Genomic DNA, 24590 nt, shown 5'->3' on the forward strand with positions numbered 1-24590 from the left:
TTAAATTAATTGTAAATTTACATTTACAACCAGTTCGCAAGTCACGGGCGTAGAACGGGTAAGAAGAACTGGCAAGAAACTTTCCGCCACTCTTTTCAATCGCCAAGTTTTTAATACAAATTATATACAAAATATACGAGTAAGTATTCGAGTTTTCTTAGAATTTTGTATACACTGTCGTAGCTTTGTGTTGTACTATCTACTCATAGTTAGATCATATGATTTATCATTTTTACATTTTCACGTTACATTGTTTTTATTCCTATTCATTATACAGTTGTGGGAACAGATTTAGTATAATTTTATAATTTAGTCAATACAGTTGGAAGCTTATCCACTTTTGCCAATTTATTTTCAAATATACGAAATGCACATAATACGAATTCCATACGAAAATCTATAGCTTCTTTTCCTTATGGTAAGGTTACCATAATGTTTCCTTTCTTTCAATTTAAAAAATCGACCATTTATTAATACTAAAAAGTAACTTAAAAATAGACGAAGAACGTAAAATTTACAGATACTGTCCGTGCTAAATTCCATAAAATAGTTTTTCATTTTTAAATGTGTGATGTTCAAACATCAAACATGTAAAAATGAGGATCATCAGATACAAATATGTCATACATAAATGACATAAGAACTTTAGAAGGTACAGCGCTAACCATTAAATTAATTAATTGATGAATGATGTAAATATTATCCGTCTAAATTTCTTCTGCTCTGTGTACTAGATGTTTCTATTTGTATGCATTTTCAAAAACATCTTTCTCAGAATTTAATGAATACCAAGGAACGGACAAAAATAATAAGTCGAAACCAACTAAAATTACGTTCAAAAGCAAATTGGAAAGGTAAACATTTTAGTTTTATTTCCATGTATTTTATGTTCCCGAAAATTAGCTGTCTCGCGGTGAATAGAAGAATTTATTTTTTGCATAGCAACCACGTTGATTCATAAATTAGGTTTCATTTCGGAGTATATTTTCAGATCAGTATTGCAGAGAATTAATTAAACTTTCTAATTATTTATTTTCTTACCCATCTAGTAGCATTTCTCCTCTATTTTTGATCCAATAGTTAATTGTATTTGGGTATGCCTCCACATAGCACTTGAGTTTGACATCCGTTCCCAAGGGTGCTCCTAGCAGCTGGTTTGGAACTTTGACTGTTGGAGCAACTGGTTGAAAAAAAAAGATATGATTTGAAATACTAAGGGCCTGTTTCACAACGTATGGATAAAGTGCCAAATAGCTATTCAACACATAAATTATTCGAAAGATAAAAGTTCCAAATAAGATACTTCGCATTTCATGACGTATAGCGCTATCTGACAGTCGTGAAACGCAAAAATAACTATTAATCCTACCAATAACTAATAAATAGCTTATTTGGAACTTATCCGGACATTGTGAAACCCCTTAGAATATAACAGAAAATGATGGTTAGCTGGAAAAAGTACCAGGATTTTATTATCTTTATTAGAACAAAGGGCTGGCAAATTCCTTATTAAATTGCAGGCTATGTTCTATGTAGCCCCAGCCGTGTTCGTAGCTTGTAGCGTTCACTAAACGTATTGCTAATATTGTGTTGGTTACCTAGACTACTGCGCTATTTCCATACAAGAATGATAGTAACCATGGTAACAAACGTAGTTATAATAAGACCAACCATATTTTGCAAAAACTTATTTATACGAATAATAAATAAAGCGAGTATCACACACAATGTCAGGTTGAATTGTGACTTTATATACGAATTAAAATAAATGTTGCCAGTTACCAAGAATATTCTTATCGGGAAATTTATTTGACGCATGTGTAGTGCAATAATTTCCAGTTATAGAACGGTCTTTATCCCAAGAGCGTCGTGCGAAGTGACTGATGCAGTCCACGTCGTTGGCATAACGCCAGCACTACCTACATTTTTCACTATACGAAATAGTCTTGAAGTCTGAATTATAATACGGGTGGCAATGTAATCGATGTTCAGTATGCAGGTTATGACTTCTTAAGGTAACATAGTATTGAAAACTATGAGACAAAATAAATTGTTAGATATATTTTAAAAGGCTTTTTAAAAGGACGTTAATTAATTTGTGTGATATATAATTGTAATTAGTAATGCAACACAGCCTTTGATGTTTATTTGGTAACGTGTCGTTACACCTCCCGATTCTAAGTTCCAAAAAATATTCCACACACTTTATTAAGAGGAAATATGAAAATATTACGAAATTAAATACATCCAACGAAACAGGAAAAGAGTTTGTAAACTCAATTCCATTCAACCATCGTAAAACAGATTTTTCAATCACAAATTGTAAGCGGAAAATTGCATAATATACGAGGCAGTAGAGGTCAAACTCTGGATAGGTTCCAAGGCTGACATCGGAGCTGCCTTCACGGATTACGTTGTAACTCGTTAACCCTTCCCAGAGGTATTGGCAGACCGAATCCTAAGATCAGGTAAGCCAAAGAGCTTTACAATAAAAATGTTTTGAATTTTACTTATACAAAATTTAAACCAGTTTACTTTGCTTCATTTTTTTAATGATGCTAGAGAACAGTCGAAATAAATGAATGTTTTAAGCCCAAGGCGTTGACTAAATAGAATATTTTGGTTTACTGACAATAATTAGTTATGAGAAATGAAGCTATTAACATTGTTGGTTTAAAGAGTCCTTTTAGTAAAAACAATTTATTACTTAATTTAAATTGGTGATAACTCTAATATGATTAAAATGTTTTGTAAAATGGTCGTACTCGTTATGAAATATTAACGTTCTTCTACTACAATATATTCATTACAGTATTCATTATGTAGTTTTATGTGTCGTCAATAGAAATAATCTATATCCAATTAAACTATTTAGGAATACTTTATAATACAAATCCTATATGAACTAATTAGCCGTGCAGAATTTATAAAATATTTACCTAATTATTGGAATATTAAGTTTGAAATACTTTAGCAGACAATTCGTATTGCGGTACTCCCTACCCTCGCTCGCAACTTCGCGCGTATGATTAATTTCAAAATCTGGCATACTAACCACTTTCCAATTTAATGACCGTGCAAAACTATTTCAACCATTTCCGGAATTTCGCTTTCAGGATATTGGAGGGTTTATTTACGCAAATGATGTTTGGTTACTAATTTTATTTATGGAATAGAATTGGAAATATATAGTAATTTGACCGCGTGTAACGAAAATGACGAGTTACCATTGATAATTTAGGCTGTATCAAAAAGGCGTTAGTGGCTATTTAATTATGACGTAATGCATAAAATTTAATATTTTAAATTTTCGTATATTACAATGGTGACGAATTAAATAGTTGAATATAAAAAAATCGTTTGATATATTTTTCAAACTTGATTATTATCAATTAATAATTTCTAATGTAAAACATCACTAGTGTTGTTCTAAAAACGAAGTATTATTAATAAATCCACCTAAATATCTCAATTTTAATGTCATGAAATTGAGAAGAAAATATTATTACGATTTTTGGAACTTAAAAGCCTAATTACTTACAGTTAACATTAAGAGTGATCCTCTTGCTAACGGCCGGAGGCACATCATTGGATGCTATACATAGAAAGGCGCCCATTTGCCGCCTATCCACTCTCCATAGTGGCATTGAGCTGCCTACGTAACTTTCCACTGTAAAAAAACGTCATATCATTATTACTTATATCGTCAAAATCTCCATGCTTGCAACTTTTCTGTGTAAGTGTTTCACTACAATCTTATAAGAGATTGATTAGTTTAATTATATATTGTATATTCATCAGTCTCATATGTTCAGACATCCCGTCCATATCCTGGAGTAATCAAGGGCTATTTTAAAATCAGTTGTAGCTTTTATAAGAAGGAATTTTATTTCAGCAAAAGTCAAAAAATATTATTGAGTCCACCTTTAATTTTCAGATGAAACAATCAAACATTATTAATATGTAATAAATATTTGAACGTCGCCTAAACTTTGGCTTTTGCCTAATAATTTATGAGCTTCCTGCAGCACCATTCATATTATATGTAAATACTGTGTATCCTAATAATAAAATATTAGTTATACATATTAGGATATAGGAATAGGGGTCGTTTAAATCAGCTGTGCACCAATGAATTATTTTCATTTCAGACGCTTGGTGTGATTACTCGGCGAAGGAAAACATCGTTTCTTCAGGAATCTTCCAAATGGCAAATTGGATTGTTACGTGCCATACGATTTTAATTATGAACCAAAACACTGTAATTATGTTTTAGAATTTTGTAACGATACAAAATTGGTTTCCTAACAAAGCTATAGTAAATCACAACGACATTATATTGATTTAAGTTATTATTAACTTAAATGGCCAACCCATCCAAATGACCCATATTTTTGAACTTATTACTAATGGATTTACAAAGTTATAAATTCACTTCCAGATAATATTAAACGCTTTATACACGATTACTTTGAAACAAAAGGTATATTAAAAGCGTAATTAGTGTGCGGGCGTAGGTACTTATCGAAATAATGCTTAACCTTACGTAAGAATATTGATTTAGCTCGTGGGCAGGAAAGGTATTGACAAAGCCAGTAAGTAACGTATAAATATCCTACAAATCATGTTTTCATTCAAACAATACAACGTTATGGCACGGCAGGGGATCAAAATTATAAAGTTGTGTATCATATTAAATATGTGTGCAATGCTAATTGTGGTAATCACAGAACACATTTTACTTGTGTTACTTTAATGACATTGTAGTTTATGACATTTTTCTTTGACTATTTAAATGTAAAGGGAGGGTAAACTTACTAATAACAATCCCCTTAAAAATATGAAATATTTAATAAAAGTTGTAATGTCGCCTCAATTTATTTTTCGATTTCAAGAGTTCAATTTAAAAATCAGGTGAAGCGAGTGATCGAGTCTTTCTGATTAAAATAAAGAATGGATTTTATTTATACTCTTTGAAACTATAAAATCATTCAATTTATATTTAAATAAATTAAACAATGTTGTGTTTATTTGGAAAAATTGCGGTATCATATTTCGATGCTATCTTATACATTTAATCTTTCGTTTTAAAATACATGATTTAAGGGTGTGTAAACATGTCTTAAAATATTTCACTTGAACTCCTCAGACTCCGGGAGCAATTTACGGACACACCTGCGCCCGTTAAGGCTTAGGACACAATATATCTTCACATTTTCGCACATGACACGGTTTACTTTAAGGCTTCGACGCTAAATTTCCAACGATGTTAAATAATATACATTACTATGTTCTTGATTAGTCTTCTCAATTGTGACGAGCATAGTAGATGGACTACGCATTTGAAATAATGAACTGAATTATCATATTGTGTTAATTTTGTAAATTCAGAAATTGTAATAATTTTGAGACACAAATTATAAATAAAGAATGACACAAAATGAAATGTTTATTATTGTTTCCAATATTGAAATTTTTATCAAAATGTGACCATACTACGAATAATATTTCCTTTTGTAATTCATTCGAATTTCAGTAATAAAGTCAGGATATATTTTACGGCTTTTTGTCTTTTTACTTACAAAATACGTTTATTTAATTTTAAACCCCTGCATAACGAATACATACACACATACTAAAACATTGTTTTGTAACTTTAGAACCATAATCTTTATGCTCTATATTCCAATAGATAGAAGTCTGCGTTATTGGACCATATTGGTTTTATTAAAACAGGTAAATGTTAAGGTAATGCAGGCAATTCTTAAAACGTTTTAATCTATCCATAAATATCTGTGAGAATGCGGCTTATCCATAGACATTTATTTAGAAAGAGTGGGACTATCGTTCAATGTAAGTTCTATCTACTTTGTGTCTTTGTGGAATCAAGAAAAAAAATTCTTAAAATTTCCCAAATAAAGCGAAGAAAAAGTCTTCTACATAAACACCTCTTAACCTTTTCATACTCTGGTAACTATATTTTTTTATAACATTTAAATTGTATTGAAGTGATTCTTGACTTTTGACATTAGCTACACTGACATTTTTAATTTAATTTGTTAATTTAGCTACTTTTCACTTATTATTCATTTTAAATTTTTCTTATTAAGGTTGCTTGAAAGGAATCGCTAGTAAGCGATAAGGCCTGCTGTCTCCTCAGTATTTTTTAGTTATGTAAATATATGAAACAAGGTGTTAATAAATGAATAAAAGTATTTAAACTATATAAGTATGTCTTGAATATATAGTGAGTGACTAAACACTTGAAGCCTGAAATTCACAAGCGATTCCTCTATCATGAACATATTTTGTGTATATTACTTACATGACTCTGCGAAAACGCCTGTCGCTTGACCTTTCCCTTGTTATAGCGTAGGTTGAACTGTATCGTATAACGTTCCAAATTTAAACTCTTAGGAATGAAATGCCACCTTTGTTCTATTAACTTTTTTATTAATTGCCTCAAAATGCGAGTCGGCGACGATTATAAAACTTCTAAATTCAAACCACATTATACAACAAAAGAAGTGATTTAACAACATCCATAGAAATCCTATGAAAGTACGATTTTCAAAGTTCTAGCATAATGCAGACACGTAAAGAATTTTCACAATGTAAAATAATCGCGCGTGACACGAAACGACGATGCTTTCGAGTAATACAAAGGTGTGTGCACAATGAACTTATTTTATATTCGCTGTATAATTTAATTATGCATATGCATTGTATTTAAATAAAAGAATTATCTTTGTATTACATAAGCTAATTAATGTATCGATTATTACTTGTGGCCAGTCTCAAAGTTGATTCAACATGTCGCGCAATGTTGTAACGTAAACATATTAATCCCCGTATTTAATTAACCGCAACGTAGAAATGTCGTTAAGGGCCAACAACGCGACAGGGACGACATACACTTAAAAACTCTATTCTATGCTCTATAAAACATTGCCATATATCCTACTGTTTTTAACGTACGGCCAAAACTTCGAAGTAGATGCGTAAGCATTAAATGCTTTAGTTATATATTTATATGCTAGTCTGCTTTAATTTAGATAAAACAATTATTTTAGTTGTTTAACAGGGCCCGCTGAATTTTAGATTCTCGTGGGAATTCCCGAAATATTTTCAGTAGAGTAAATGAAGTAGTAATTCTGTGGTCTCCAAAACTATATTTTATACATAGGGTTATTAAACTTTTATGTATGATTGATACATAAAAGCCTTATTCCATATCCGTTATATATATCATATTCATCTAAACTCAAAACTCATTTTAGAATATATGAAAAAGTTAATATAAAAGATAAGACTCCCAATTGTCAAATACGCAAAGTTTATACCATTATAGACGATACCTTATATCGCGACTTGAACGTTACGCTAAACTTCGGTAATTTCAGCTAATAAAATTTTATTTTATTCAGCCCGTATGGAAATTATCAAGGATTTCATACACTGACTCCGAACTAAATACGAATAAAACGATTTTCGAACACACATTTCTGTTATATGGCCTTTGATACCGAATAGCGTCATTAGTCGTTAAAATCCTCTTCCGTTACGGGCGTGCTCAGTTTCATCTTAACGGACTGAGCCAAGTACTTAACTCTTTTGTATACTTTTTTAAAACATACACTGTTTTGTTATAATAAATTCAGAACCGTTTACAAAGATATCGTTAAGAACAAAATACCGGTTATATTGACTAAAATCAAAGGTCCCTGCGGGTTAAAGTATGTATTAGGTACTTAATACTACGAAGGTCATCGGTTTTTACGACCAAATATGAGTAGTCCCTTAGATGTCGTTATAATAAATTTTCACTGTAAATTCCTTTTCAACAAAAAAATAAATTTTTTTTAACTGGCCTTGAAGAGAATTAAGTGAGAATAATGAGAATAAAGATAATAATGTTTTTGGCTGGCATTAAGAGAATTAATTGTATAATGCGTTATTTAGTTCATTTATATTCAAAGGCTAACGAATAATGCTCATATTAACGTATTTTTTGCATACATTTCGAATTAATATTCTTCCATTTTTTATTAAAAATTCAAGACGTGGGTTATGATTTTTTTCTCTTAAGACTTATAGTATTACTAGCGGATCCGACAGACGTTGTCCTGTCTACACGTCTTTAATTTGAAAATTTCAAACTTTTTTTAATAAGCTAAAACATTCTGGACCATTTTGATGAAAATTATTATTCAAATGTTATGACAATATCTAACGATCCAGCACATGGTCTGCAATAACACAATGATAACAAAACTTTTTTTTAATTTGATCGCAGCGCTAACTGTCGGGACAGACTAAAATTAAAATTCGAATATTGTTAAAAATTTGACACTGCGTTGGTAGCGCCGTCTGTCGGATCCAATGTAAAACATTCCAAAATTAACAACTACTAATTAATTAAAAAAACATTGTCCAGCGGACAAAATTGTGAATCTAAACCATTCTCGAATCTCCACGAACACACACAAAAAATTTCATCAAAATTGGTCCAGTCGTTTAGGAGGAGTTCAGTCACATACACACGCACACAAGAAATATATATATTAAGATTACAGTAAAACTTTAACATGAATTCAAAAGAATTGAGCATTACTTCATTAATCTCTAAAAAAAAAATGATTTTGCAAGATATTTGACTTATTAGTTGTGATTACTGTGCTACTTAAACAACATTATTTTGTAAATTTTAAGCTTTCTGTACTTATTTTATTTTATTGTATTGAGATTGTGTATTTCAAATTAAAAAGTATATAAAAGAGTGGTGGAAACAACTATATCCTCCAGGACTTTGAAACAATTTAAATAATTTACTTATATATTAAGGGCAATGACATACATAACAACATTATAGCCATTATATTGCCCGTAAAACATAACACACCAATTGAAACATCAACATCAGACCCTCTAGGTAGCTGATGCCAGAAACGTTTTCAACGCCAATTCTTATTCAGGATGTCTGATATATTATTAGATTACTTATGTAATTTTTTTTTTAATTTTATATTATTTTTTGTTATATACGAAGTGCAAATTCAAATTCAAATTCAAATTCAAAATTTATTTATTCATGTAGGTAACAATGTACACTTATGAACGTCAAAAAAAGAAATATTAAATGAATTTAATTTTACATTTACTGCCAGTTCTCAAATCAAGGGCGTAGAACGGAAGAGAAGAACTGGCAATAAACTCTCCGCCACTCTTTTTCTCTTTGCTTGTAAGGAGCTGCAACCACTACACCATGTTCCATATGACATATTGAGTAATAAAGAATAAAAAAAAAATTAAAAACAAAGATTTGTCCTCTATCAGCAGGAGGCATGGTGAAATAGGAGCACGCACTTACGTACTCGTGAGAACAACACGCAAAGACGTAGTATAAACAACTAATATCACCGCAAACACGAATTCAAGTACGACCAGTCACCACAAGTAGCACCCGTTCTCGAGTATGACGCATGGCCAGCCATTGGCCCCCTCGCCATATTTTAGGGAGAGAGAGACAACCCGACGCATGGACGCCGCCACAAGCAAAGACATTTGAGTGAGCATGACGATCCTTGAAATGTGCACTTGGCTACACAAGAAAATAGTAATAATACTAATTATACTGAAATAATTTGATACCACATGAATCACGGTTTGTTCCCACTTTACATTTAAAAAAAGTCGTAGATGTCGATGATCGCCCCATACTCTGAAAATGCAGCCGAGAGATTCTGTCGCGTTACCTATTTATACTGAAGCAATTCATATCCAAGCACTATGATCGTTTAAGTATTCATTTATATTATAATAGGACTTAGCAAGCAGTTTTACTTTAGTGAACGATTTAAATTTATTTATTGACAATATTTGTATCTCACTAGGGATTTTGTTGAAAAAACGTATGCAATAACATATAATTGCCTTGGAAAGAATTACTCGTTTTATGCAGCCTTGTGGTTGGTGCGCTAATTTTGTCTTTATTACGAGTACTATAATTATGGAAGCTACTATTCTTTTTAAAGATATCTATATTTTTCCGCAGCTGGTAGCAAGTTTATACAATTTGTAAGTTTTTTTACCCGTAAAGATTGTATTTGGGTAATAATAATGGGAAAAGCAGTACCATAAATATCCTTACATAAGCACTGTTTATATAAAAATAATTTGACAAATATATACATTATAATATAGCCATCAAAGTGAGTTTGTATATATTATTCGTTAATTAAAAACTTTGTGATTTATATCATCATTTCTTCTTGGTTCAAGACAGTGTAACTGTAGTTATTTCGTTTTAAGATGGATTCTTATGTTTTTGATTTAAACCATACTTATGTCAAGCGTAGTGGATGAATGCTAGGTAAACAAGCAAATAATTCAACCGGGTCATTGGTACCTTTTTCAAACTCTCTAGAGTTAGGTTTCTTTAGCAATATGGGCTCGTGGTCTTCCCTCCTCCACGTGATCTTGGGGGCAGGATGTCCAGTCGCTCTGCAAGTTAGAGTCGCATTCTCCAACTCTTGAACCGATACATCCCCAGATGTATCATCGCTCATTATATCTGGAGGCACTGCGGAGAAAAAAATTGAATCAAACCTCTTAAAAAAATAGAAGAATATTTTTGATAAAACACAATATGACAACCTTCAATTTGACATTTCATACTGACATGCTTAAACAAGCTAATGTCGTTAAAATTTTAATATTGTTAAAATTGTAAAAGAAAAATAGTACATAAAAGAAAATTAATTGATAGTTTATTCAAACCGTTAATTATTTACTAACGTGTTCGTAATAGCGTAAAATTGCGATAAATTTTAAATAATTGATAATATTGATTTTAGATAACTCCACACGACAACCGACCACAACAAATAATGCCTATAAAAAATAGAGAAACACATGTACAGTTCATAATGTAAATAACACACCTTATGGCACTCCATTAAAAACATTTAAAAATTGCAAATTGGAATGAAAGTTTTGCCTAACAACCTGAATATTCAATGCCTGAGAAGGGACTAAGCGAAATTAAAACCCTAAATTTATTCTACCCAAATCAAATGAGACAGAAGAGACCATAAAAAAGCGTTCAATGCAAATAGGGGCCCAAGTAAAACATTTAAAACAACAAAAAGATTCCATGTTATTCCGTAAGACGATATAAATCATGAGGACATTTTGGAAATTTCACTTTTTGCCGCTCGAAGTGAAAAACTTTTTACGTTATTGTCACGCTGTTTTTCACCCAAGTTTTGATTTTTTACCGTTTTTTATATTATAATTTTTGATATTCATGAAGATTTCTTGAACAGCATAAATGTTGTTATTTCATAAATATTTTGTATAGCTGGCACTTAAAAGCAAGTGCCAAAGGATAAGCTTTTTACGACCGAACATACTAATATCGTTACGATCATACATCAATCATGCGGGATTTAACTGTACGGGGAAAGAAATTAAGCCGTTATGACACATTATTGACACAACGCAATTTGTTTATGGAAAGAATTTGAATATAGAATGTCGATTCCGAGGATTTTAGTTCTAGAATTACTTTTCGTCAATATGACAATGGTTATCCTGCTAAGCGCCTTTTGTCAGTTCAATTTTAGAACGAATATTTTGCTGTTAAGCTCGGATTTTAAAGCACAATAAATTTTTATTTTAAACCGCCGCAAATGTTATTTCCATTGCTGAAATGTTTATATGAAAAGATATAGGAGATCTTATATATTTTCATACAAACATAGATAAAGATATGAGAAGATATAATAAAACCTTAAAATACGTGAAAAGGATATACTTTCATAGGCCACAGACAACAAATTGAAAAAAAGAATAGTTCACAGAATAACGTCAGAATAAATTCGAAATTGGAAAGGAATTGTAATATTTACCGCACATGTTTATTCAGAACTGAAATATATAATCTTCTTTGTATAAAGTTATATACAGTTACGAATATTTAAGATCAGTATTGGCATAAGCAACCTATATAATAATGAAAGAAGAACTAGTCAAATATATCACATAGCATTAAAAAATCGACTTATTGACTAGTATAAAGGGGTCATTAGATGTAGGTTACATTCAATGAAAGAATTTCTTAATCAGCTTAGTTGAACTGCAACTCACCTGTTTCACGATTGGCTCCGAACTATTGACTAGCAGATAATATCTAATGTTATTGGAATAATTTAATTTAGATTCAATCAATTCATTGTTCAAGCTACTGTCTTATTGTTTGACAACTGACTTCTTTTAGGATTTTGCAACGCTTACAGTCGTAGTAGCAACAGACTTTGTACGATTCAATTAAATAGTACAAAGTTTCATCATCGGACGTCGAGACAGAATACGAAATTCCACCCGTATCAACTCGACGTCCGTCGTCCATAACTTAGCATTTTTAAAGGAAGTATTTTGTCTTGCACCAACGCACTTGCCAGCCCCACCATAGGCGGCAGATTTACTTAACATTTAGTGAGCCTTCTACCAGTTTGCCCGCTTACATAAAAAATATTTTTATTAACTGAGAACTTATGGAGTAAGCTGAGGAAGAAAGAAAAAGAAGACAGGAAGAAACAATCGTATGTATTTCAATAGGTAAATGATCAGGTACATATGTATTCGTTAGTAAATAAAAGTACTTGTAGGGCATTAATCACATAATGCCTTGGAAACTGAATAAACAAAGTCGATATGACTTTGTTTAGTTTATTTAGACAAATTTAAACAACGAAGACTACAGTCTTCCACTAAGCATTCTAATCAGTATCTGAGCTACGCTACCCTAGAATAGTCGATGTAATCTTAATATATATATTTCTTGTGTGCGTGTGTATGTGACTGAACTCCTCCTAAACGACTGGACAGATTTAGACGAAATTTTTTGTGTGTGTTCGAGGGGATCTGGGAATGGTTTAGATTCACAATTTTGTCCGCTGGACAATGTTTTTTTAATTAATTTTCAATTTACTAGTTGTTGTTGATTTTGGAATGTTTTACATTGGATCCGACAGACGGCGCTACCATCGCAGTGTCAAATTTTAAATAATATTCGAATTTTAATTTTAGTCTGTCCCGAAATTTAAAAAAAGTTTTGTTATCATTGTGTTATATCGTGTGTGACCATGTGCTGGATCGTTAGATATTGTCATAACATTTGAATAATAATTTTCATCAAAATGGCTTATTAAAAATTGAAATTTTGAAATTAAAGACGTGTAGACAGGACAGCGTCTGTCGGATCCGCTAGTATCCTATATATTATTCATTATTTATCAATTATGACGCATGATTATCTTGTTAAAACAATGCTTTAATGTTATTCAAGATTTAGAGCGACATGAAGGTAATTTTAAAATTAAACTAAATTTATATAGATTTACTAGGTATCACTTAACATCAGGTGAGCCTCCTGCCCGTTTCCCCTGTTCTATAAAAAAAAATATCATGTGGGTTGTGAAGCCATGCGTGTCATCAGGTTCGATTCCCGGTCGGAGCACATATTTTAATACACTGATCTTCTCCAAGCCGTAAAACTTGAATTGCTCACTACTTTTAACACTGTTATACCACTATAGTTCTTTATTCAAGCTTAAATACCTTTTTGATTCGACACGCCTACGCCCAATACTATTTATGATTGCTATAAAACATTAGGGGTTAGAATCCATTCCAAGGGCCATAAAGATAACAGTAGTTTATAGCCTAATGAAGTGTTTAAGCTCAAATCAAATTTCACCTTTATGGCTTTAATTAGAGAAAAAACTATTTTATAATCCCTAATTGGTTTTATTTTGATAAATGTATAAAATACATTATACACGTTATAATGCGTGTATTATTAAATAAAAATTAATTTAAGTAATTATGAAAAATTATTGGTCCTATTCCTTGATTTATATTTCTACTTTAAAACGTATTTATCGCTAAGTCAAACTTCTGTACTTCAAAAGTATAATGAAGTTTGACACACGGACAAAAATCTATAGTTTTTCTCAGACACGAAGAACGCCGATAACATACTTGTATATTAGAAAAAACAAATAATAACGAAACAAATAAAATTTTTTGTTTGTCCGTTTTTGAATTGGCACATGCGGGTATTTTTTTAAGGAACGTGACGAAGATATGCAGCGTTATTGTCGAAGAAAAGGAGAGAGCGATTAATAACGTTGAGAGAGAGAGAGCGAGAGAGAAAGGGGGATCGAGAAAAAATCGCTATTGCTTTATGTATATTAGAACTTTAGATGGAAAAATTATGTCGCATAACGTCTTGCGCAGTAAACGCAGACTTTTACTTACTCATATTATAATTGGCACGTATTTAGTGTATAAACAGTGTGATTATAGATGTACAAACACATGGAGTGAATAATCATATACTAATACATGATCATCTATTGGGGCTTTCACCTTAGTAATAATTCATTTAAATAAAAGTTTCACCTCTGTACTTTGTACGTACGCAGTTTTTTTTATTAAGAGTATAATTAACACGATTACAATAAATAGGAAGACTTGTAATTAATATATATTAATTAATGTTAATAAGTAGCGGAAGAGCAAGCCATGTGGAAGAGGTACATATTAAATATTTTCTACAAATGGGGTTATAAAAGAAAACTAAGCAAGCAAGTTTTATATTAAAGTGCTTACTTCATATAAATAAACAAGTTCAATGAAGTTTGGCATATTAGTTATTCCTTCAAACGTGAACACTCGAAACAAATACAAAATCACGATTCAGTTCATAAAAGTTATGAAAACTAAACTCAAACTTGCACGAAGTTTTCTTTTTAAGATTTTTTAACTCTTAAAAGCATTCTTCCACTAAGTGTACAAACGTTACATCAAAACTCCATCCGTTCGGATTCACAGATAGAGTTACAACAACTTTATTCAGAACTTCCACGGAAAATATTTAACGTTCAACATTTTATTTTGCTTTGAAGACATCGCATGAAAAATTTCATTGCGAAATGCAATATGTTTGCAGCGACGTCACGCGTTGATGAAATATCTTTATTCCTCGCGATATGAATGTGGAAAATAAATACTGTTATAGTGTCGAGATTATAAAATTCGAAGTATTATACGGCATGTCACTTCATATTCGCTGTTCCGTCAGAATATTCCGTCATAATAACGGTTTGTTTATTACATAATACAGTATGAGAAAGTTTTTTCAACATCTTTGTTCACTGTCATGAGTTTTGCAATACTTCGTCAGGGTGAAAGTTAGTACCAACTAAAAGGAATCCCATATTCAAATAACAAAAGATTTGGAGTATTGAAAACTTTGCAATAAAAGAGCACAAGAAAGATTTCATCAAAAATAATTCTTCGATGCCATGTCCCACCGCGTGACACTCACTCCAATAAAGTAGGGAACAAGTTCGAATTGAATAAGAAATCGCGAACGCCGCATGCAAATGTGACAATATTGCTGAACTAGGGCTGCCACAATGATATTATAGTGAGTAGCCATGTTTTTGATCTTTTTGAGATAAGTCGTCTACTATAGACCTACTAGAATTGATATAAGACATACATATATACTTGCCGAGAACTTGCAGAATGTTCCACAGTGCTGGTCATTCTGTCAGAGCAGTATGTACAATGTTCCAGTTGTCCAGAGACAATGTTGACAATCTGGACTACATCAGCTAGTTTGCGCCTCAGTCGCAAAAAAAGCCTATATAGCCTTAACCTGTTCACTACAACCTAATTTTAATACATAGTATAAGTCAATTTTACTATAATTCATGGTAACCCTACAGAAAACTGAACCTCTTTCATCTAAGCTCCAGTGACAAACTTTATTTTTATCCGAAATTGTATCCTGAAATGTCGGTTTAATACGTTTCGATAGTTCCGTAGTTCTTTGAGAATAATCAAATTCGTTTTGGATAAACGAGTGTTGTTTGTGTCGGTATTCCTCTTATTTCTCTTTCATAATCGTTTCATATATTTTTTTTTATATCATAGTCCTTTTTCAGTTTGCAAATGAATTAAAACCTGAATTAAAACGAAAGGCATTTTACATATTTTTAACACCTAGACAATCAATGTAAGAATGTAAATCATGATAAATTTTATTAAGTTGCTTGTTAGTGATAAGAACGATATATTCCTATAATTTACCAGATCTTTTTGTTTTTTTTTTAATAAAATAACTACACTAAGTTACACACTATACTTTGGCTGAAGTATTTCCAATTCGACTTAGGGTCCTTCAAGAAAACTGCGTACCAATTCTTAAAAGGCCGGCAACGCACTCGCTGGCATTGAGAGCGTCCATGGGCGGCGGTATAACAACAGGTGAGCCTCCTGCCCGTTTGCCCTCTGTTCTAAAAAAAAAAACACACACACACACTACAGAGTTTTAGGTAGTTTTAAACTGCTCATTCGTCTCTTTCTCTAACAGTATTTACTGTACGTAGAAAAGTATTTTCTAACCTAGTTATTAGAAGAATAATGTACCCATTATAATTATACAAAAATAATTAATTAAATTTTAATGATTCATTATTTTGTTCGCAATTTCCTCTTTTTAGCAAAATATACATTTCTAGTTACGAAAGACGGGGATATTTTAAATGAACACGGTGCACTGTATAAGACGACTAATTATAAGGAGAACAGGTAATTTCCACTGGTACAAGTCATAAGAAGCTCTGTAACATTATACAGAAGTAATCCTTTGCAGGCACGAACAAATCGCATTAAAATCTATGCCGCGCTAATATTATTATAAATTTTTATTCTAGAGGTAATTTGGTCTTAATGCTTTAATGATAAAGGTTTGTCTATTTCATGGCACTTTTAAAATAAAAATCACTTAACAAAACATTTTTTTTATTCAATAGTTCTGTTTATTTAATTGTAAATCAGCTTAGTAAAAAATATAAAAAATTAAAAAGGCTTTTTGAAGTTATCGTAATAAGATTTTTTTTTAATGAAGCTATAACAGGCTGTTATGATACCCATGCTAGTAGGTCTGTTGTCGGCCTTTCAGTACGCTTTTTTATGCAGTCGTATGTCTTAGCGTCTATAAATAAGCCTGTAGTACCGTGACAATTAAAAGTTTATTATACACCATACAAATTTTATTTTGTAATAATCAATAATATCTACGTCACATCTATTTAGAGAATTATCTGGAAATAAATTTAAAAGCCTCGCTATAAGTAAATTAAACAATAAAGCTTTTATAAATGTGACGAATACTTAAATGATCCTAATCCTTGGGATTGATTTGCTCCAGTTCAAACAATATGTATTAAAAACTTGGAGATTGAAGAGACTGGCGGAAACTTTCTTGCCAGTTCTTTTTGCCCACTCTATGCCCTTGACTTGCGAACTGGTAATAAATGTAAATTTACAATTCATTTATTTTTTTGAGCTTCATAAGTGTAGGTACTTGTTAACCTATATGAATAAAGATGTTTTGAATGATTAACAATCATCTCAAATGAAACTAATGTCAGGAAGAGAAGAGAAGGCAATTATTGTTCTCCATGTTAAAAATTAATTGATTCGAACTCCTATATTTATTTTGCACCTGATATTTTATTTCGCGAGCATATCGAACAAAAAATAAAACGCCGGCGAGTTCGTTTGTAGTAGTGTTGTCCTTGTCCAACAACACAACTCGATCCGTGGTATAGTTACCAGTCACGATGCGATATCAATATCTTTCGCATTCCACTAGAAGAGTAAACGTAAATATAATAATTTGGTTTCAATTATTTTGAGTATATAAATGGGACTAAATAAAAAAATTATGTCTTATGTTATCTCGAAGTTTGACATGGATAAATGAAATGTTTACAACGCCTCAGTCTATTTCTTATGATTATGGGAAAATGGTATTGAGGAAGTATCATTTCAAAACCTTTTAAAATTCGATTAGGTTATCTGATAGTTAAATGATTATGAAACCTATATGAATTCATTAAATTCATATACATCAAATTCGACTTAGGGTCCTTCAAGAAAAGAGCGTACAAATTCTTAAAGGCCGGCAACGCACTCGCGAGCCCTCTAGCATCGAGAGTGTACGGCGGTATCACTTAACATCAGGTGAGCCTCCTGCCCGTTTGCCCCCTGTTCTATAGTAAAAAATGAATAAAGATAAACCCTTCCTACATTTTTGAAATAAACCATGGTAGCCCACCAGCTAAAACAATATTAATATTTATGCATAGCAAAGAACATGTTAAAACATTCTTTACTTTCAAACATGTATAGCCAGTAAAGTTGATGATCAAAGGGAAATCAACTACAAACTAAACTGAAAATGAACGGGAAAATTATAAAGCATATTTTATACCTGACCTACATTCATGCTAACATTTTATACCAAAAATTCTGAGGTTATTAAATCATTTTAAATGCTATATATTAACTTTTATAATTATTTTTTAATGAGGTGACAAATTAAATCAATACCTGAATTATCACCTTTGGGTATTAATTAGCCTTATATGACATAGTAACTTTATAATATAAATAATAAAATATAATTTAGAAATAATAATCTCACAACTTCACTAGGCTCCTTGAAGACAGTATAGACCTCAGAGCGTTATATTATTAATAAAAATTATAAATTATTCTAGATATCCCAGAGGTGATAATTTCGATGCCAATCTGTGCACCTGTAGACATTCTATCTATGTGGCGTATTTAAAACCTGCTCGTAAGGTAAAGGAAAACATCGTACATGCATATGCAAACAGCATGCCTTCGACCGAAAAAGTTGACGCTGTATATCAGGCACAAATGCCGATCACTAGAAGGTGCAAGTATGCTTATTAGAAAAAAACAAATGAATACGAAACACTCACTTCACTGAGAACAGAAATCTGACACGATCTAAAAGGTTGCAGCGCCACACGTTATTACTTGTAAGTAATTTAGAGTGGAAATTGTACCAACAGGAATTTCACACAAGTATCGTGCAAGTTTTGTTTTATTATAGTACGCTGTTATTAATTATTAAACGTCTAAATTGTATAATATTTTTTTATAGAACAGGGGAAACGGGAAGGAGGCTCAGCTGATGTAAGTGATGCCGCCGCCCATGGGCACTCTCATTGCCAGTGGGCTCGCGGGCTAGTCTCAGTAGACGGTACCTCTTTTTACCTAACGTACCACACAGAATGAAAATAATAAAATGTACATTTAATGTCATGTTTGCATCTATGGTTTTACACGTAGATGTAAATGTGGTTATAGTCTGGCTTAAATGTGTTTAAATGCGTTTATCCGCAATATGTTTTACAACGTTTAGTGGGCTCATGTTTCAAGCCTATTAATTGTTCCGAGTTATCAACCGGTATAAACATTAAATAATACACTTCCTAAAAACTAATAACTAGACTTTTAAGGCAACATATAACGTCTTTGATTAATGATTCTAAATAACACGTAATACAACAATCCTACTCTACCCGTTTCTATAAAAAATGTGCTCCTTTACATCATAAGATACGAAAAAAAATGTTCCTTCCGGACTTACATAACAAAATAATAATTCTTAAAATCTGCTCTATATAACTTATGTATCGTTTAAAAAGAAATAACCCTATAAGCCGGTATTGTGTAAGGGCAATCGATCGTTGAGCCGGTCACGGGTTGAACACTGAACACGCTATCACTACATAAACTATAGTTTACTTTACCTGGATTGAATTTATAACGATTTTTAACACGGAGCTAATTTGTACGCGTCAGGTCGGACCGTCAATTATTACGTCGAATTTTTAAATTCACTCTGACCATTTACAATCATTGGATACTACTACGATCCCACGCCAGTTTTTAGAAAATATGTCTGATGTAGGAGTAAGAGGTCACTCTCAATTAAAATTAAGCCATGCATGCCCACCATGCTGACCAAGTTCGAGTATCAATATTCTTACGATGTTTAGTTCACTGCATAACCGACAGGTGCCATTGGGTCATTAGAGAACGGAAATTCAATTTCAAATATTTCATACAAAATCAATAAGTATATTACTACATTAAACATTATAAATCAAATCAAATCAAAAATCATTTATTCATATAGGTAACATAATGTACACTTATGAACGTCAAAATATACTTTAAATGATTCTAATTTTACATTTACTGCCAGTTCTTGATTTGACGGAACTGAGGAATAAACTCTCCGCCACTCTTTTTATTCGCCAAGTTTTTTTTACACAATGTTTGTAATGAGCTGCAACCATTACACCATGTTCCATATGACATATTGAATAATAAAGAATAATAAAATAAATTAAAAACAAAGATTTGTCCTCTATCAGCAACACTAACACAATTACAGACTAACATAACTTTGAATCGCGATTTTATATGTTAAAATTTACTACACTATACAAGACATCAACAAAGTTTCCTTCAAGGTCAATTAAACTAAGTGGAATATGATTTTAAAATATATTTCTTTTCCCTCGAGCATCCGTACCATTTCATTCAATATTTATAGCTGTTGAATACTAAACAAATAAGTGTCGATCCTTCGAGAATAAAACGGTAGCGAGACAATATTTCCACTTTTTATATAAAATACACTTCTGTTTCCGGTTCGGGCGTCTTGGAAATTATTTATTCAAAGGTACTGGCATACATCTAGTTTTAATATTCAAGAGTTTTCGATGTGACAATTTTGATGGGACACCTATTATTTATAGGTTATTTAAAGAAATGTTAAGGTATATTACCATAAAAATATTGCTGTATCAATCTCAATTAGGCGATTACACACGCTGTAGTTAGGTCTATATTAATTTATAATAGACCTGTGTTTAAATTCTAAAAAATGTAAGGTTAGGCTGGTTGTAATTTTTGTTTTGGAATTTTCGGAGATTTTAAACGTTAAAACCAAGTTTTACAGGACATCTAAGCGTGACCCAATTTTGAATAATTCGTGGGTAGGTGCAAAACCAGTATATTACATATATATACATGCTTTTAGCTTCTTCGGTGTTCGTTGTCGACTAAGAGGTATACGAACAATCAGGAGTTACCGCACGCAATTCTTTCTTCAATACCATTTCTAACGCCGAAAAATTCACGTAGAAATATCACAGTACTCGCCATGTGTGACGATTCACTATATGCACTGTACATAACATAAGTATTTATAGTCATAAAAAATGTGTTTATATTATAATGTTGTGTACATTTTCTTACAGAGAGCAATTCTACTAAAGTATTAATTTGGTATTAGTTTAGTAATTAAAGTAAAATTAATTGTACTGAAATACAATTTAACAGTACCGAATCTACACTCCGATAACCATTAACATCACGATTCTTTTGCGCATAAAAGCTAAAAAAGTAACATCAAGAACCCTTAAAATATAATTTTTAAAATTCAAAATCTTAAGGAATCGATGTCTTCATCAATTCTCTGAAGTAAAACACGGGCGGGGTGAATATATGAGTGTACATAAGAACGTTTAATCCACCCCGCCGTAATGGGACGTTATTTATAGCAAGGGGAAGCCAAATTATTATCCTTCGTCTTTCCGAATATTTTAGAACACGGATATTTTATTTTCAAGACGACTTTTCCGCGTTTAAATCGGCTTATATTTGACTTAATGTAAGGTAACGAACGTTAAGTTAGGTTATTATAATATAACTTCTAGATAATAATTAATATTAGTGTTTACTATGTGTCACTGATAGGTGACAGAGCAGATATACATTTTGGAAGAGTTAGACATTAATTAAAAATCTTGAAAATATTTCTTCTTTCTTACATCAAAATATATATATATATATATATATTGAGCGAGTGAGTTTTATTATAATAAATCTTCTGTGAAAATACACTTATAAGTTGATTGCATAACAGTAAATATTTGATTATTGGTATTTTACCAAATTATTTTGTGTATTTAATTAAAAATTGAAAGTGTAATTCATTTATCTATTATTAAATATCTATGAAATCACTTAAAAAAGAGTATGATTAGTGAAATCCATATTTTGTAAACTTATGCAAAATAATATACGCTTTCTTTTTTTAATATTTCAATTGAAAAGTGCAGCATTAGTAGTTGTTTCTGGTTTTTTGCTACGCAGATAAACAGTAGTAAATAAAATCAATCTCTCTTGGTCTAATTTAGTTATTTCTGTTCACCTAAATTTAAAATTTCCTTAATAAAATGTGAAACTCTAATTTATAATTACAAAACAAAATAAAATCCGCGTATACTCAATTTAAAAATTCTTTAATATGTTCAAAAACAATTAAAAGTGCTACATGTTCAGTGTACATTATTTCCTGTAATGTAACAATCTTAACTTATAACTAAACACGTTTTTTTAAAGCCGTATTGCTCTTTTTAAAAACTTAAAAAATAAATAAAACTAAAGTTTTTCGAAGTTTAACATTAACGAACTAAATTTAATAATGAGATAAACTATATGCATAGTTCCCATGCAATCTTCACATGAGATTTGCATTTTTGACATGAAATCCGTGTATACTAAAAATCAGTAAAATAGAAGCTTGAAGGAACTTTGCACCACTGGGAATTTCATGAATCGCAATTTTAATCTAATAAGTACTAAACGTCAATTTCTATTATGAAACGCTTTAAACTAGACTTTATTTCTCACGGGCTAAAAAGTATTAAGTAGTATAAAGTAGTACTTGATTTTTGTTTTCGAACTAATATAAGTTAGCAGAAAGTTCCAAGGTAAAATGAAAGAAGCAAATCTCCCGAGAATCGTTCAGAAACCGTTTCAAACAAGTGTATTTTAGTATTTATTGCTTTGGAGGCGAGGGTTTCGAAATTAGAGGGTTTTAGGTAAAATCAAGTTGGAATTATTCGATTAATATATTATCAAGGTGTGGCTGTAAATTATATAATTTTATTTATTTGGTATTACCGAAAATACGCTAATATAAATTATTAAAAAATGTAAGACTATTAATGATATATATGTTTGATAGAAATATGAATTAACTAACTGCTAACTAAATTTAATTAATACATGTAACTAAGTGCCAATAATTTGACCAGAAAATATCGAACGAAATTTTTTCTCTACTTAAACTTACCAAAAACATCGATACACCCAATCTGCCAGGTCATAGTTGGTTGGGTATTTATCTGGCACATATAGCAGCCCCGGTCTTCCGCCCTTAGTGGCCTAATACGTAGCTGCCATGTCCTAGGTGGGTCCAGGGTGACAGCATAGCGAGACCCAAGAACCGCCCGCTCATGCATTGTTAGGATTGTCTGATCCTCCGCACGGAGCCATCCAACCTGGATAAATGGTAATTAAATTAATTAACGTTAAAGAATAAACGTAAATTGACTACCGTATTCTGTTACAGAGGTATACAGCTCTCCTAAGACTGATGAAGAATCAAAATAGTGTAAGTAAAACTCCAAAACAACATCTAAGTACCAATATATTCTTATGTTTCACAATCATGACAATAAAGATGTGATGAAAACACTTGACGTTCTAGGAAGCAGAGTTTGCCTGTTTCATATTCTAGCTACTCGTGAGGTAATGTTGCTTGAATGTATATTGTGTGTGTGTGTTATTTTTTTTAATCTTACTATTGGATATTCTTTAACCTAACAATAGTTTGTTAAAAATAATTTTATGAATATCCTAACGAAAAAAGGTATTCGTATAGAAAAAAAATACATTTATGTCAATCCTTAAGAAATTACCCCTATTAATGTGTATTTTACGCCACAGAAAGCATATACTATAGTAATAAAATTCCTTTAAAAAGTAATCAAGTATTATAGCAAAAATGTTATAAAATAAAATCACAGAGCACACATCTTTTACAATTTATTTTCAATTGAAGCCACAGATAAAAATACAAGTACATTCGAGTTGCTACTCGATGTAGTATTCTTAAACCGAGTTCATTACCCAGCAAATACAACAGAAGCGTCAAGAATGCTTGTAATATTGTGGGAACAAACAGTTGTTTGTGTATTGTATAGCTTTATACCTAGTGACACTGATAAAACATGGTTTTATTTAGGATGCGTCAGTTAAAATAAAATTGTTACTTTTGTTATGAGGCAGTGACAAAAACTTGTTTTTAAAACTGACAAAAACTTTATTTAAAATTATGTTTACAAAAACTAGGGTTCAAGTGGGAATATGGAATAGAAGTGCTTTTCAAAGGTTCGGGACATAATACTTAAAGGTTTAAAAACTCATTAATCATAACTTATCACTACGTAAAGAAATGGTTTACTTATACAAGGTAAAGAAATAGTAATTAGGTAAATATTAATAAAACAGTGGGGACCACATAACACTTTAAGATCGATATTCTTTTTTAAATAGTTATAATTAATGTATTATTAAGGTTTTGAACACATGTCTATGTAGATTACATAAATGTTTTCTAACTTATATTACAGTGTGTCTGCGTTAAACGTCAAGAGAGGTTCGATTTCTAACGAAAAACATTTCAGTCTTTAAAGTCATATACTGCCTTTAATAATAAAATTAAATGAAACAAACAAAAATAATCTGACCCATTTCTCATTGAG

General features: G+C 31.2%; 1 protein-coding gene across 1 annotated transcript in view; it reads right to left on the minus strand.

Moving 5' to 3' along the window:
- LOC111003187 (lachesin) overlaps window positions 1-24590 on the minus strand; it is a 47703-nt gene that overhangs the window by 7461 nt on the left and 15652 nt on the right. Inside the window, exons 4-7 of the mRNA XM_022273582.2 lie at window positions 23117-23324; window positions 10409-10582; window positions 3542-3670; window positions 1042-1180 (exon numbers count right to left, since the gene is read on the minus strand). Coding sequence (XP_022129274.2) covers window positions 1042-1180; window positions 3542-3670; window positions 10409-10582; window positions 23117-23324 — 650 coding nt within the window. The remainder of the gene's footprint in view (window positions 1-1041; window positions 1181-3541; window positions 3671-10408; window positions 10583-23116; window positions 23325-24590) is intronic.

This window comes from Pieris rapae, chromosome 5 (genome assembly GCF_905147795.1).
Source record: "Pieris rapae chromosome 5, ilPieRapa1.1, whole genome shotgun sequence".
In the NCBI taxonomy this organism is placed as follows: domain Eukaryota; kingdom Metazoa; phylum Arthropoda; class Insecta; order Lepidoptera; family Pieridae; genus Pieris; species Pieris rapae.